This window comes from Pimephales promelas, chromosome 25 (genome assembly GCF_988280905.1).
Source record: "Pimephales promelas chromosome 25, fPimPro1.hap1.1, whole genome shotgun sequence".
NCBI lineage: Eukaryota > Metazoa > Chordata > Actinopteri > Cypriniformes > Leuciscidae > Pimephales > Pimephales promelas.
The window spans coordinates 1,371,348-1,388,093 of NC_142793.1; the positions used below are offsets into that span (position 1 = coordinate 1,371,348).

At 38.9% G+C, this 16,746-nt stretch overlaps 1 long non-coding RNA gene and 1 gene segment (V, D, J or C); one reads left to right on the forward strand and one right to left on the reverse strand.

Moving 5' to 3' along the window:
• Positions 1-1,757: 1,757 nt before the first annotated feature.
• LOC120474912 (uncharacterized) lies at positions 1,758-4,218 on the forward strand. Its single transcript, XR_016150700.1, has 6 exons — positions 1,758-2,119; positions 2,763-3,202; positions 3,375-3,436; positions 3,550-3,641; positions 3,727-3,845; positions 3,944-4,218. It is a non-coding gene; the product is annotated as an uncharacterized LOC120474912 (long non-coding RNA).
• Positions 4,219-15,151: 10,933 nt separating this feature from the next.
• LOC120468085 (immunoglobulin lambda constant 7-like) lies at positions 15,152-16,726 on the reverse strand. The segment is given in 2 exon segments: positions 15,152-15,468; positions 16,696-16,726. Coding segments are annotated over 2 exon segments (348 nt in total).
• Positions 16,727-16,746: the final 20 nt, after the last annotated feature.

Genomic DNA, 16,746 nt, shown 5'->3' on the forward strand with positions numbered 1-16,746 from the left:
AAGAAGACCTTTCATATGTTAATGACTGACACTAAGGGTGCTGGCTGTTCTCAGAGGGAGGAGTGGCAGGGGACTTCAGGATTGAAAATTATCTCTGGTCTACAGCAAACAAGTTTTTTTGTACAGAAAAATAAATAAATTCTTAAGGCCCTGAAACAGAAAACCGACGTCAAAGAACTAGCAATGACTAAAGCCAACTCTAGGGTTGGCTTATGTCGCCTGTGGGGCCTTAAAACCACTGTATGAAAAAAAGTATCCTAATCAAATATTCTTTTATAAAAACAGGACAAAATAAACACCATGAATATACGTTCACAAAAACATCTGAATATTTAATGAAATAAAAAATACAGGGAAACATTTCAGAATATCTAAATTTTTATTGTGAAGTTTTACAAATTGCATACAACAACATTTGTCGCCATAGATACAGTCGGCAACGTGTCATAGTTGGGGGGCGTGGTCGGCGTGGGGGAAAGCAGCGCGACCATCCTATGTATTTGAATGACAAAAATGTCATATTGCGAGTCATTTATGCCTGCCGACCGGCAACGGTACATTGCAAAATTAACTGTAATAGGTTATGATTGCCCTTATTTAATTAAAAACTGGGTCAATGACCCAACCAAATGGCCGGAGGTGTCGTTTCCAGACTATTGTTATCTGGTTGAATCTCCAGGTAAGACATCGCGGAAGCTGCAACACAAGCCTATTACTCAATCAACTTGCGTATAAGTTACTATAAGTCCATAAAACCATGTCACTTACCAATTGTACGTATGCTTCACTCCAAACTATTAATCCTTTTGTAAAACGGTGATCAGTAGTAGCTGTGAAGTTGCAGAGGGACTTTGCTGACAGTTATCCGAATTCTCACAGACTGCAGTCTGATAACCTTCAGCTGATAACGCTAATAACATCCCTTATGAAAAACAACTAAAGGAATCTTGTAGTATTTGAGGACAAAATATTATAGTAACGTTAATCCTATATGAATACTATAGTATTTTGGGACATAGCCTAGAAGTATAGAGGTATTAAAGAACATCACAGAAGTATTATACACTACTATAGAATACTAATAGCCATAGGATTACTATAGTTCTTTTTCATAAGGTATGTAACGTCAGACAAATCTGGCCCACTGCCTAATACGAGTTAAACATCTACTACTATATCACACAGGGACCTCTACTCACACAGTAATCTAATAAGATATGATTAATTTTGCCATTTTGTCCTCCTATCCGGTTCTGTATGTATGTAAGAAAGGCTGTAGAACTTCAATTTATAATTTGTTAGTTTATTGGTGGTACAGAAAACGACACAGCAACTCTTCGGCATGATTGTCCAATGTATTTCAATGAGCGCCAAGGCAATGTTTTCCCCCACGGGCTAAATTCACATTACGTGACGGGGCGTTCCCGGGGGCGTTCCCAGACCAACCGACTGTATCTATTGGCTTTGCTTAGTTGGGGACATTTTTATTTAATATTCAACAATGTTATTGAACTGCCTGCATTGACACCATTATATGAGATCTGAACTGAGATGGACAATGACATCACGGTTTTGGCTTGGAGTTAATCCATGCTTCTTTGGGCATGCATGATGTGAAACGAGTGGTCGCAAAACCACCGGGCTTTCCCGTGTTATTGTCAGCAGCTGGTTATCCTTCCATGTTGAAAGGTCCAGCTGTATCATATTTATTCACAAAATTAAATAGATTCACTTGCAACGCGTCATACCGAGGTTTGTGGTTTGAGTGAATAAGTCCTTCCGCAAACAAACAAGCTGCAAGAAAAGGGGGCGTTTTGAGGTTTGAAATTCACCACTCACAACCATAAACACAACAAATGTGGTGACGTAATGGAGGTGCAACCAATAACGTTAGTGTATTGCTTCAAGCGCGAGAAAAATACTTTAAAATTACAGCATTCTTTCCCGAAGCAAAGAGAACAGTTCGAGGTTTGGAAACAGTTTTCTTCTATTCACCTTATTTTGCACGACAACAAGGGTGACGCCATTGCGTTCGTTTTGTCATCTTACTCCCGTCTGAGAAAGACTTCAACTTCCGGCTCATGAGAGGGATGAGATTCTGCGCTAGTTGAAACGAACGGTAAAATATGTCAAGTATTAAATGTTCAGTTAGGTGCTGCCATAACAGTTGGATTAAGAGGAGAGAACAATTGGACCAACGGTGTAACGAACATAATGTGAGGCGGTCAGATTGTTGTTGTGGTGCACTTTACGATTTAGCTACACCCACTACCTAAAGACGAGGAGCACCGGAGGCAATGGCGGAAGGCACTAACGTTACATTTGGAAGCATAGGCTTGAAAGTGCCCAACTGAGGCTAAACACGGAAACGATTCTGATGAGAAAACGCAAAAGTGGCGTTGCGTCATCTTTTTTTTATTCTGCGTTTAGACGAGCGTTTTGTGTGAGAAGTCCGCGTGCAAATGGAGACGCAAAAGTGTGTGAAATTCAATGTAGTATGCACTTCAGGCGGCTAGGAGTGCATACTACAACAACACCAAGTCCACGCGCCTGCGTACAACTTTCACCGTCAAGCAAACTTTTGCGTTTTTACCGTTTACACGGGAACGCGGAGGTGGAGCGTTTTTAAGATTTCCACTCTGGAGGGTGGTTTCACTTTTTTTGCGTTTTTGAGCCTCAAAAACGCCATCGCCGTGTAAACGAAAGGCACATCCGATAAAATATTTTTACGTTTTCACCCGCGAGCGTTCTCGTGTTAACAGGGCCTAAGGACGGGAATCCGATTGAGGAACACCCCAGAAATGGCTCGGCTACGATGTTCCGATAAAGAAGTCACGCCGGGTGTTGAATAGGTTGTCAGATTCAGGTAAGCTAACTTACCTAACTGTTATGTGCTTGTTTGCCTAACTTTAGATTCGTGAAGTCCGTTCTATGAATTCATTTAAGATCAGTAACAAGCCGTAAACAAAATACAATGAATCTTGCATGATTACCATTGCCCACATATACATGTTATTTATTTAACTTTGTGATATTGACCTAAGAGTCTGAAAGAATGAATGAATATTCACGGTAGTACAAGATAGTATGGTAACTTACATTTGCTCTTTAGCGAAAGTATGAGCAGCACAGACTAACGTTACATGAAGAATCTTACAACGCTTCGAAAAGAATAAAAAAGGCACATGACGTGAACATTGCGGTAAGTCCAATTATTGTTCTATAACGTGGCTGTAAGCCATAGTTCGGTTACAATTATTGTTTTGTCTCTTGCGGTTACTGTGATGGTCAGCTTATTCCAACTGAAAATTCAGTTTTGTGGTTCTTGAAGATTGTGAATCAATTTAATTGCTTTTTAATTTCAAACTTTACAGGAATCTGTAAGGCGCCTCCATAATTCAGAGAACAACCCACACAAATACGTTCCACAAACCAGGTAAGACTGTTTCTTATATACTATAGCCTAAATGTTAGTTTAATCTACTACTCTATGGATTTGGAATGCCAAAAGTGAATTTCAGTAATGATACCTGCAACTTTCCCCCCCAGAATAAATTCATCACATAACCTGGCTGTGACCACTTACCTCTTCGAAGAATTAAGGTCAACTTTTACAGACGTTGACCCTGAATGTGTAAAAGGTAATCTTAAAGATGTTGTAATCATTTTATTGTCCTCTGTTTTACTTATTTTTATTGCCATTACATTTATTTATGATATATTTAGCAGGTTGGAAGATGTATTTTGAGACTTTGCGGAGGAAGTATTCTTTGGCTCAGCCTGAAAAGGCCCAGAAAAGAAAAACTATGACGAGCATTGCAAAGAACCTTCAAAGAAAGCGACTGGTAAGTTAAGAAACTGGTTAAGCACTTTTTTTTCTCTTCAGAATGTAACTATCCTCCTCTCTGTGTTTTAGTGGTTAAGTTACTGTCATGTTTTTCAGTTGCTGGAGACCAGGTCCGGGGTTGTACAAACCAACACAGAAAAGGAACTTTGGAAGACCGCAACAATAGAACTGATGTCTGATGAAGATGATGCTATTGTTGATGGAAGGCCAGTGTGAATGGTGAGGTCTCCACCAATCTGCTCTCTGCTAGGTACTATAAAACAGACTAGAGGCTGACCCACACTATGCGTCACACCACCAGCGTATCATGGCAGTTTGAAAAATGTTAACTCGTATAAAAAAAAAATATATATATATATATATATATATATAACCGTTCAAAAGTTTGGGGGTTGGTAAGATATTTTTTTTTTTTTGGTTTGGGGGGGATAGCTCAAATTAACTCAATACTTTTATTCAGCAAGGATGCATTAAATTAATCAAACGTGACAGTAAAGACATTTATAATGTTACAAAACATCATATTTCAAATAAATGAATTATAACTTTCTATTGATCAAATAATCCTAAAAAGTCTACAACTGTTTTCAACTTTGGTAATAATAATGAATATTTATTGAGCATCAAATCATCACATTAGAGTGATTTCTGAAGGATCATGTGACATTGAAGACTGGAGTAATGATGCTAAAAATTCATCTTTGATCACAGGAATAATGTATTCCAATAGAAACGTTTATTTTAAATTGTCATAATATTTAACAATATTACTCTTACTTTTTTTGTATTTTATATATATATATATAAAAAAAAGCAGCCTTGGCGAGCATAAGAGACTTCTTACCGATCCCAAACTTATAAACGGCAGTGTACACCTTGAATATTTTATATACACTTTAATTTCTTATTTATTTTTCTCGTATTATTTCATATATTTGTTCCTTTTTTTGTTGTCCATGTTGCTTATCTCCATTTTGTTTACTTGTTTGCATTTTAATGTATGTTTATAATGCACTCTCTGTAATGTTCTATTTATTTATATTGTTTACTTGGAATATCTACATATATATATATATATATATATATATATATATATATATATATGTTACTTTTTATATACACTGTGTACTTTATTCCTTTACATCTGTCCTTTAAAATGATTGGGTAAAAAAAAAAATTAACGAAAATAAAAAGTTACAATTTATTTAATGTATGTTTATAATTTTCTTTAGAATGTCCATGATTTTTTTTTCTTCCTTTGAGATGTTATTACTTCATACTTTTTTTCTAGTTTTTGTTCCCCATTCCACTGTAATGCTTGTTTATAATGCTATTTGGAATGTGTTATATACCTTAATAAAAATTTCAGACTTTCCCATTGTTCTTTGTGTGTTTAAATATAAATATATATATATATATATATCAAATTTATTTTAATGAATATATTAAAATTGGGGGAGGGAGGTTTGGTATATATTTGAGCAATATCTGCATAGCTGGTATATAACCAATCAAATCAGTATGCTACAAGGCCTAGGGTGGGCTATGTTTAAAAGTAACCAATAAAGTCCGTTTACTGGGTTTTCAATGTGTCCTGCCCTCCAATAGTGGTCTGGGTGTTGGGAGTGGCTTTAAAAGAACAACCAATCCAGTTTGGTTGGAAGGCAAAAAGGTGTGAATGTTTCCTGCAAAAAGGTGTGAATTTTTCCTGCTAAAAACTTTAATGGGATTACTTGCATGGCAACAAATGGCTCTAGCACGGAAGTATACGTCCACAACATACATCCGATTTGGTATCATTCCGGATGTATGCGGATATATACGAACCCATGGAATTTGACATATCCGGCCACTATACTCCTGGATTCTTCCGAATTTCAGCAGTGTATACAGGAGTATACTGGTCCAGATACACCTATTTTCATGCAGTGCAAGGTTCTTCCACAAGACCGAAGCACGAAGGCAAAGCCGCGTGACCTTGATCATGCGAAAAACGTTTTTCTCCTCGGAGAAAACCCCTTGGTCCTGAGCCATCACTGCATGGGTCTCATGTACAGAAGGCCATAAGTAATTATGTTGGACGCAACTGCCATGATATATACCCCATTTACTGCTGTAAAAGGCTACACCTAGAAAAGTGGTCCTCAGAGCCACTCTTCTTGGCGTTGAACAACAACCCCCAACATCTTTAAATGAGACGGAACGACATCTCAATGCCGAACTGCCACAAGCTCAGATTGAGCTAGGATCAATCAATCATTGATAGTATAACACGCAAATGCCCTGGAGTCCAGAGGAGCCAGAGCTGCATCCATGCATATTGAAAACAAAGGTGTGGGGTGAGAAACCTTGGCTGAATGGGAGAACCCGATATTGGTATGTTTCGCCCCCGAAGCAAACCTCAGGAACTAGTATTAATTTTACCAGCCATTTTTAAATTTAGTTTCAGTTTTAGTCCAAGAAAACATAATTTTATTCGTTTAGTTTTAGTCAAAAAATACTGTCAACATTTTAGTCTAGTTTTAGTCAGGACATCATTTTAACCTTTTACTTTTTTTGTCAGCAGATAATATTTAACATTTCCTAAAATTATTTCACATTTCAACATTTTCTCTCATCTTTTTGATAAAAAACACAATTTTAAGGAACACATGCAGACATGGAAGATGTTCTGACAATATTTGCATATTTATTTTGAACATTGTTAAGGTTCAAAGACACAAACACAAATGCTTGCATTAAAACAAATAAAATACACCTGACAAAGGAAACAAATAAATAAAATAAAGTGTATTATGAACTTAACACAAGTGCTGGCTGTTTAAAGCTAGTTCACATAGAATAATAAAATAAATAGATTTGAGGTCAATGTTGTGAAAAAAAAAAAAAAAACTCCAACTGATACAACAAAAGTGCTTTCCTGCCAGCTAGTTCACATGGTATATAAAGGTACAGTATTTAAGGTGAAACAAGGCATAGCTTGCTAGAACGTATGAAATCTTATTAACTAATCTTTTTAAAGCGTCTGTCTGCTTTAATCAAATTTAACTGAAACTATAGTTGCCCGGCCAGTATAACATATCTAAGTTAGCATAAATTTAACTTCACATACAATTCTATCAACAAGTGGCTACGGTCGCTACGTGCTAAGAAGCTAACGTAACATAGCCAGCCTGGATACTAAATGCTATGAAAGTTAGCCATCATTAGTTAGTTTATCATTGTAACAAAATGTGTCCATATATCACGTCTCTTCTTTCTCCCGAGCCCCGTGCAAAGCATGTTTACTTTTAACCTGTCGCCGCCGCCTCACCGTGAATCCAGCTCCTGTCTGCTCCATGTGTTGTGTAGGCTACTCTGACTGACTGTGCCCGCCCGCTCCAGGTTTGAAAGTGGGTGTGTGGCGGACAGGGGTGTAAAGTAACGAATTACAAATACTCACGTTACTGTAATTAAGTAGTTTTTTTCAGAAATTTTACTTTTTTGAGTAAGTTTAAAATTGTGTAATTTTACTTTTACTTGAGTACATTTTAAATGATGTATCGGTACTTTTTCTCCGCTATTTTCCTTCTGTTTGTGGCCGTTACTCGTTACATGCTTGTTTTAATTTGATTTTTATCCATCAACGTGATTGGATCGAGTAATCGGTCTCGTGACTGTCATCAATTCAAATTAAGCATAGAAAACTTACCGCCTATTCCTGCTGTTACTCGTGACTGCTGTGGATGTGCATTCATCACGCATCGATTCAATCCAGATATCAGCGTCTTCTTCTAATATGCTAAGGTACATTTCACATTTCTGCTTAATATGATATTTATATAGGCTGGCCTGTCTACATGGCCTAACATTTGGTCTGAGGTTGGGGGAATTGCGAGACGAGTTCATAATGCGGTGAATTCCCGCTCCCATTTACTTCACAATCATAGAGACGCGCGTCACGATCTGTGCACTGCCGCGTCTCGCGCTCGCCATGCCGCCAGATTCAGAATCAGTGCACATGCCGTTAACTTGAACTGCATTACTTAATAAGAAATTAGCACAGCTCGTTAATAAACAGCGTTTTTTGATTGATCCATTATATGACCCGTCTTCATTTGGAAAGTGCACTTGCGCAAAAACATTTTTCATGCTGAACTTTTTTTCTTTTTTTTTTGGATGCATGCTGCTGATAAAACAGACAAAGTTTGTTTGTTTCTTTTGTAGAAGTTTCCTGGATATAACTTCCCTATTTAATGCACGATTTTCCTTACAAATTATATTATCAGCATTAATGTGAGTAAATGTAGCCGTGTAAAATGTAAAGGATGATGCCACCCTTCTAGAACAATGCATTTACGTTTAAATTGTAACATATTTAATAGCATGGAATTAAAGTGTGTAATTAGTGTTAGCTCATTATCTTAGCCTTTTTTAGTGCATTAGTTGAGGTAATATGATAATATTAGTGATTCTCATTTATCAAAACACTAACATTGGTACCGTTTTGGAGAGAAATTGGGTATTTTTTAATTTTATTTAACCCATCTCTTGGTGTGTGATGCTGAACTATCATATGAGTTTCTAAAGGTTTTTGAATTCTTTGCACAGTTATGAATATTGATATTTTATGTGCAACAATAACATGCTCAGGCCCAGTGGTTTTTTGCCTAATTTTAAATGCTTTTCCCCCCAAATAATATGATTTAAATGGTGATGAGTGTACTGATTTGATGCATTTTAAAAAGATGGATGATAGATATTCTTCAATCTTTCTTACAAAGAACAAATGTGAATTCCAGTATGTGCATTTTTTTTAATTTATAAATTGTAGTGCTCAGTGTTTATTATAAGGGTTAGAATCCGCACCTCAGTACTCACTACTCACTACTCTTGAGTACTTTTAAATAAGCTACTTTTTTACTCTTACTCAAGTAGTTTTTTGGACAAGTACTTTTTACTCTACTCACACTACATTTTTTGGAATGTAATGGTACTTTTACTTGAGTATGTTTTTTCAGTACTCTTTCCACCACTGGTGGCGGAAGAGCTGACGAGGAGGAGGAGACAGGATTTGACAAAACCATATCATATAATAATATGTAATTTTCGTCTCGTCTTTGTTCGTGAACTAAAATGTCCATAGATTTTAGCCCAGTCTTTATTTACCGAACTGCATTTTCGTCTCGTCTTTATTAGTCTACGAAAATTATTTCTGATTTACTCCCAGTTATTGTTTATTGGTGGAGATTTTAGTCTCGTCTCGTCTAGTTTTCGTTCGGTGAAAAATGTGCGTTGACGAAAATATTTTCGTTTAGTTTTCGTTAACGAAATGAACACTATCAGGAACCTCCTGTGATGAGGATGGAAAGATAAGTAAACGTCCCTTAAGTTATTGAAAGAAACCAGTCCTCAGACTAAATCTGTGACACAATCATATTTAGCGTAAGCATATTGAACTTAAGATTCTGAAACCTGCTGTTTAATTGACACAGGTCTAGAGTAGGACGCAACACCTCATCCTCTTTCAGAAACAATGAAGTAATGGCTGTCTGCTGGGAGGAGGAATCCCTTCTACAGCTCCTTTTACAGAAGTGTCAATACTTCCTGCTCCATAACCAAAGCCTGCTCGGGTCCACCACTACAAGGAGGACCCCTAGAAATCTGGGCGGACGAGAACCGCTGAAACCCTTTTCTATGGTGTGCAGGACCCACTGAGAAATGTGTGGCAGTAGTTTCCACGCTGCCAGAAATTCTACTAGGGGAACCAGTCTCTCAAGACTGGCCTCTGGATTTGTTTGAACAATCATTTCGGTGCCACAACGGTGGAACAACCGAACTGACCGCTCTACAACCCTCGGAGGAGGATCGTATGGGGACGCCGACACCTCGGTGCCCTGAACGGCGAACCGGCAGGAAACAACCGAACTGGCAGCGCTGCGACCCTCCTCAGAGAGTCGCACCCCAGAGGTTGCCGAGGAGAAACAATTTCTCAAAATTGTCTCTGGCCCGGAGGAGCCCTCAGAAGCCTGATAGCCTCATTTTTTGCGACAGGACTTCTTGTCTAAGCTTTATTAGAGATGATGACAGATCTTGCCTACCTCTTAACTAGCTTAGTTCCTACGCCCCTCCTCGGAGGACCGTTGGAAAAAGTAGGCACCTCGGCGCCCTGAAACGGCAAACCGACAGGGAAACCGAACTGACTGCCGTTTTTTAAAGCTTGTTTGGGGACACTGAGACCTTGGTGCCCTGAAACGGCGAACCGGCAGGGAACCAAACTAGCAGTGCTGCGACCCTCTTCAGAGAGTCGCATCCCAAAGGGCGCTGAGGAGAAACGATTTCTCAAAACCGTCCCTACACCAGAGGGGACCACCCTTAGACGCCTGACCGCCTCAGCGTCAGGGCTTCTCCTTTGTCCAAGCTTTTTTAGAGATAAAACAGTCCTCAGATCTTGCATATCTCTAACTGGCTAGACTGTTCTGTTTTGCACCTTGTGCTGCGAGGAGCTTCATAGGCCGAGACTGCTCTCGTCCAGCAGTCTCAGGAACATTGGTGAGGAAGAAACCTCTGGAACACCGCTGAATGGATTATTTCATAGTTTTCTTGAAAGCGGAGCGTCCAGAAGAACAGACATATTTATATCTTTATTTTCCATTATCTTTATATCGGAAAAACATATATACACATATATAATTCTGTGGCCACCAGCGGGAACAACTGAACTGGCAGCGCTGCGACCCTCCTCAGAGAGTCGCTCCTCACACTCATTCCATACCAACCAGGACTGCCTAATAAAAATGTATTTATTATTTATGATGGCTGGTGGGTAACGTCGGGGTTAAAAACGATGACACCGACTCGGGAGAGCGAAAGCTCGCAAGCGTCTCTTAACCCGAGGCACTGAAATACAGTACCCAAACATTGCTATAATATGGGGATTAAACACATAAAATATAAACCCCGACGAGAAGGCTGAGATACAGAGTTTTCTAGTTTTTAAGATAAATTTAATCTAAAAACTCTTGTTTATTTTTCAATCTCATAATGTTCAGCTAGCCAGTAAAATTTTAACTGGCAAAAGCATAAATAAAACCTCCTTTTAAAAGCTCCTCTTTATTCAGCAGATATGAGCTGACTTATTTATTCATCATTCATTTAAAACTCAAACAACTGCATTTCTCTTAACATTTTTATTTGTTTTGTACTCTTTCTTTTTAAAACAAAACACTAACGATACCAATTCCTCGGAACTGGAAATCGCAGTCCACTAGATCTGGCATGTGAAAGCTGAGATAGAGCTGAGCTCGTCCCAACCCCCGCTGTCAGATCCGTTTGCGAACCCCGAAATGCGAGTCGTCTTCGTGCCTCGGCAACAGAGAGACCCGCGCGGGGAACGCGAACCGAACCGAACCATCCTCCTCGGAGAACACCCGGCGGGAGTGGACAGCTTCTGGCAATGCCCACAGTCAGCGGCTCCCTCGAGAACTGACCGCTGGCATGCTCCACTCCCAAACAAATAGCTGATGTGTGTCCCCACCCGTGATGTAACGAGGGCAGGGAACCACACACCGTCTATAATCTTGCTTGCCATAAATATAGATAGTGATATATATTTCTTTTCTTGGCTTTGACAAACAACAATAAATAGACAAGGACAGAGTACAGAGATCGCTTGCTGAAGACTACAGAAGCTGTCGCGGTCTGATCTCAAGGGTGCTTTATAGTTTCCTGGTCGATGACGTCACCTGACGTCCTACTCTCTCATTGGACTGATTGTACAGACGCTTCACGACGCAATCACGCAGAGCGTTCCCATCGCGTTTGACAACGCAGCTCGAAGTTCCCTTGAAAGGGAGCTCTGCATGGCACACTTTTAGTTATGACTTGTTAAACTATAATTTGTCACGCAATGGAGTTTTTAAAAGTTAAAGGGTCAGAGAGATACTTATTTAGTAACACAATACTTAGGCTATCTCTTAAAATAATTTCAAACAGCTCTCATATTAACAACTATCCAAACTGTTATAGACCTAAAATAGCTTTTGTAGCCCTATATGTCACTCTTAAATGTCAGAGAAGAGGACAGAATCAGAGATTATTTAGAAAATAGAAAATTGTACTTTGCATATTATAGGCTACTGTAAAAACACATAATTAAAGTTGATTTTAGTTGATCAATATGAAAATTATTTTCATTTCATGAATATAGTGACCAAAATTATCATATACACAGAATCTTGTTCAAAAAAGCCTAATACACAATGAAATCAATTCACCAAGTTAATAACATTAAAGATTTGTTTTAAAGGAGTGTCTTTTATGTTACCTACTAAACTAAAAAAAAAAAAGGTTAACACAAAAAAGTTTTTATAAAAAGATAAATCTCATATTTCAGCATTTAAATCAACTCTATAAAAAGAATGAGTCAATAAAGATCCTGACATTTATAAAGCACAGTAGCTTATCTTTATTATTAATAGTAAAATTCGGTCCGATTTCCCCATGGTCGTTGCTATAATACAACCATGCACTGCGCTCTCCACAACGACAGAGAAGTTTTAGTAGCTAATGTATTTCCACCACAGAAAAACGCTTGCTGTAGCTCTACTAAAAGATTTATTTACGGAGAACCTCGTGCGCGCAAAAGACGCGATACGTGAACTAATCAGGAGACCCCCTTGACATCGCTTCTGTGAACGACTCCCTCTCAGCAAGCAGGGGCGCCATCGCCAATAATTGAAGCGAAATGATAAAATATAGAAAACCTTCGCGGCACAGAGGATTTTTTTTAACTTTAACTTTTCACTATTTGGTGATAATGATTGACAGCTGTGAGGCGCGCCGGTCCCGCGTCTCTCACGGAGAAACGAAAGCATAAAATGGGGAGCGACGACGGCAGATCGAGAGAGAAACAGGCCTGATTTTATGAAGTTTTGTTTCTGTTGTGTGTAACGGTAACGTTACAGTAGTCGTCAATGAGGGGCTGCTGGCTTTGGCTTATACTTTCGTTTTTTATTTGTTCATTTTCTATTAAAATGTTTAAATGTTCGCCGGTTAAAATGTTAAAATGTTTAAACAACAAACCCCGTTCACGTTACATTGGCAAACTTTAAGTGAATTACTCCTTGTTTGCACTTATTTCTGTTTGGTGAATTACTGTATGTTACCTGGATGTTTAGTCAGGCGAAACTATCACAACACAAACGTCCGTGTGCTCGTCTGATTCAGAGATTTCCTCCAGGAGAAATTGCCATCGTTGAAATTCTCTGCAGCAGACGGACTCTGTGTCTGTAGGCCGTAGCACACAGCGAGAGTACAGGCAACAGCAATCCGCCCAGCGCCAGAGTCAGTGCGGGGTCCTCCACCGCCGCCTCGGCGTCTCCTGCTCCTCCATCAGCCTCAGCTGCTCTAAACGATACTGCGACTCGTAAAGATAGCCACGAACATTGGATTCGAGCAGCAGAATTTCAAAATCCTCTTCTTCCATATCATGTTTAGTTTCTTCCGTCATTGTCATAACTTACGATCTCCACAGCATTCACTGGAATATCACTATACTAGGGTTGGGTACCGAAACTTGGTGCCAATAGGGAACCGGTTCTGACGTAAACGGTAGTAACCAGACCGAATAAGAATGAAAAGTTCGGTGCCTGATTTCGATTCCTGAGTCTGTGGCATGAGGCGCACACACGCAGTCTCTCGCTGTCTCCCTCTCCCTCTCCGACGTGCGCGCACTATACGGTTTATTGAAGCACTATCTGATCTGTCTTGCACGCGCGCTCTTGCTCGCTCGCTCTAGATTCCGGGAGATTTGAACTCATTTGCGATCATCCGGGATCCGTTATCAATATGCGGGAGACTCCCGTTCCAGGAGTTATCTGCTGATAGCGAGGAGATTAGACACACGTGAAATGTTTGGCTGCATTTCACATGTAAAATTACGCGTCAGAATAACGATTGTCTATGGATATAGAATTACCATTCGCACCGCGTTGACGCTCACGTCGTCATATTATATTAGCGCGCGCATCATCTGCTTCTCAGAGTTCTCTGCCGAAAAAGGAAGCTTGTTGGCAGCGCGAGATATTTGGCAGCGAACGCAGCGTTTCGTTCTCTATTCAGAGAACATGGGTTACACAGAGACGTTCTCTTTCATATGTTTACTCAAAGCTGCGTATAGTCCTTTTTACAGTTGGTAAACATGGTGACGTTTTTTGTGGGCGGAGCTTAGGTGGAGGCAGAACGATCCCTCTGGCCGCTTCACTAACGCTAGTTAGCAAGTTTTATTAGCTTGTTTTTTAACAATGACTGGAGAAAATCAGATTTTATCTTAATGTGTAAGGTCACTCAGTGTCCAGGACCGCGATTGTTATTTCCAAAAGTTATTTTTAACGGACGGAACCAGATTGGCCGACCCGTAGCCGCCTACACGCTCACTAGGAAAAATTAACATTTCATTGTGGTATTCATAGTGAATTACACCTTTACAAAAAAAGACTTCTTCCTCAATGCTATCATAATGTTATCAAAGACATCTTGGAGTCAACACGTCAAAGAATTATACGCCTTAATAATTACTTTTCCTCTCAGACAATCCAGACATTTTAGACTATTTCATATAATTAATCTAATAAATATTTAGTAGCCTACATATATTTTCTCTTCTGACATTTGAATATAGAGAGACTGCAACACCTGAAATGTTTGTCAGATTAGAGAGACGTCCAAAATGTGTCCAGCTGGAGAACCTGATCTAGAGTTTCATGACTGAACTCCATATTTATTAGAAATGTTTACATTATTACACAAATACTGTCACAACGGCTGATTCTTGAGTTGTGATCATGGTTTCTTAATCATTTTTATTCTTTTTTATATTTTAAGTATCACAACCTTCTTTAGATGTAAATGTGCAGCAGAAGTGAAAGTGTTCCAGTCCAGATGATGTGACCAATCAGAGAGTGAGACTGAAAGCCCATTTGCATTGTCAGGGTGGAGTGATTGTGATCTCTCAGAATAGAGCAGCTCTGTCTCCAGAGACCATGTTCAAACCCCAAGAGCTTTATTTGACATTTACTGCCACATCAACCTTCTGAAAAGCTCCTGCATCTTCATCTGTTAGTTGAATGATGTTGTCAGACACAAAGTGAACTTGTTGAGAAGCTTTATTGAATGTTGCAGCAAACACACACACACACACACACACACACACACACACACTGTTTGAGTATTGAGTTGTAAAGCACTCCAGCTGCAGCACTAGACTCATGTGAATCCTGCCTGACACAGGACACTCAGATACGGCTCATCTTCAGGAGAGAAACATCAGCACTCAGAGCTCTTGTGGAACGAGACCTCATGAGGAGCTCCATCATGTGTTACTCTGCAGACGTACAGCTCTCCCTCTTCCCAGCGTGCTTTGCTGAGGGTCAGGACGCTACTGCGGCTGTAGCGGCCGTCCTGCTGGCTCTCTGCGCTGGTCAGAACCCCCTCGGTGACCTCTGACCCGTCCAGTGTCCAGCTCACCAGCGCCCCCTGTGGAGAGTAAGAGCTGAGCAGGCAGAGCAGTGCGGCTGAGTCTCCAGAGATCTGCAGAGAAGAGGGCGGCAGCAGAGACACTGAGGGCTTCACTGTGGGACCAGCTGCAGGAGACACACACACACACACACACACACACACACACACACACCGCATCAATCAAACTAAACATCGGAATACACAGACTGCTTTCATTCAATTTAATTGGAAATCCCAAAAGTTAGTTTGTACTCAAGTGAGATATTCAACAAATAAAAAACTCAATGTAAAAGTTTGACTCAAGCTCACATAAAAAGAAATGTATATAACTTATAAGAACTAGAAAACAACGTCTGTGTTTGTATTATAAAGCACTGAATTATAAGCACAACATGAGCAAAAGAGATTCAGTATCATTGACTGAACTACAGAAAGGAGCAACATTTACATTCTGATGTCAAATCTCTTTTTACATGTATGATTTCTACAATAAAAGATGAACTAAATATGAACTCAGTGTAGAAATAAATGAAGGAAAAACAAACCTGTAATAAACTGAATAAACTCATAGTGAGACGCAGTATAGAGATATGCTTAGAATTGTATTGATTTAGTTGAAAGGAATAATTCTATTCTTATAATAATATCATTGTTTTAGATTAAATAATTATACAAAAATATCAGTAACACTTTAATTAAAGCCTAGGTATGTTTAATGCATTAATTATATATTGTTTTACTCATTATAATGCATGTATGATCTCATCAATAATTGTAACCAAGGCTTTAACACATTATAATATTATCTATTCATTTTCACACTCATGACAAACAACAAATTTCAGATTTAACAAAGAATTTTAAGTATTATAATCCATTTTAAATGTGGTTGCAATTATTTAAGAAAATATATACTGCATTATAACATACATTATGAACACATTTAAGGTGTATCGTACATTAAAGCTTGAAGTAAAGTTTTACCACAATATCTAATCATCAAAATAACCATTTATTATTAATAAATGTTGTTCTTGTTTCAACTGTAAAACACTTTCTGAAATCTAAATTGTATTTATTATTTAAATATGTAATTAAAAAGACTTACATCTGACCACCAGTTTAGTTCCTCCACCGAATGTCCACCACAGTGATCCAATCTAATGAAACACTCGTACAAAAACCTCTATTCCACTCGAGTGAACACACACTCCAGCAGAGAGAGAGAAACAACACTTCAACACACTGATATTAGAAGATCCTCAGCTCTTCTCAACACTCACTCATTCAGATTTGACTAAATGCTTTCTGATATAACACTGTTTAAAGAAATATATGGGATGAGCTGTGACCTCTGAGGTGACCTTTGACCTCTTTGATCATGGATGATGTTGACATAAATG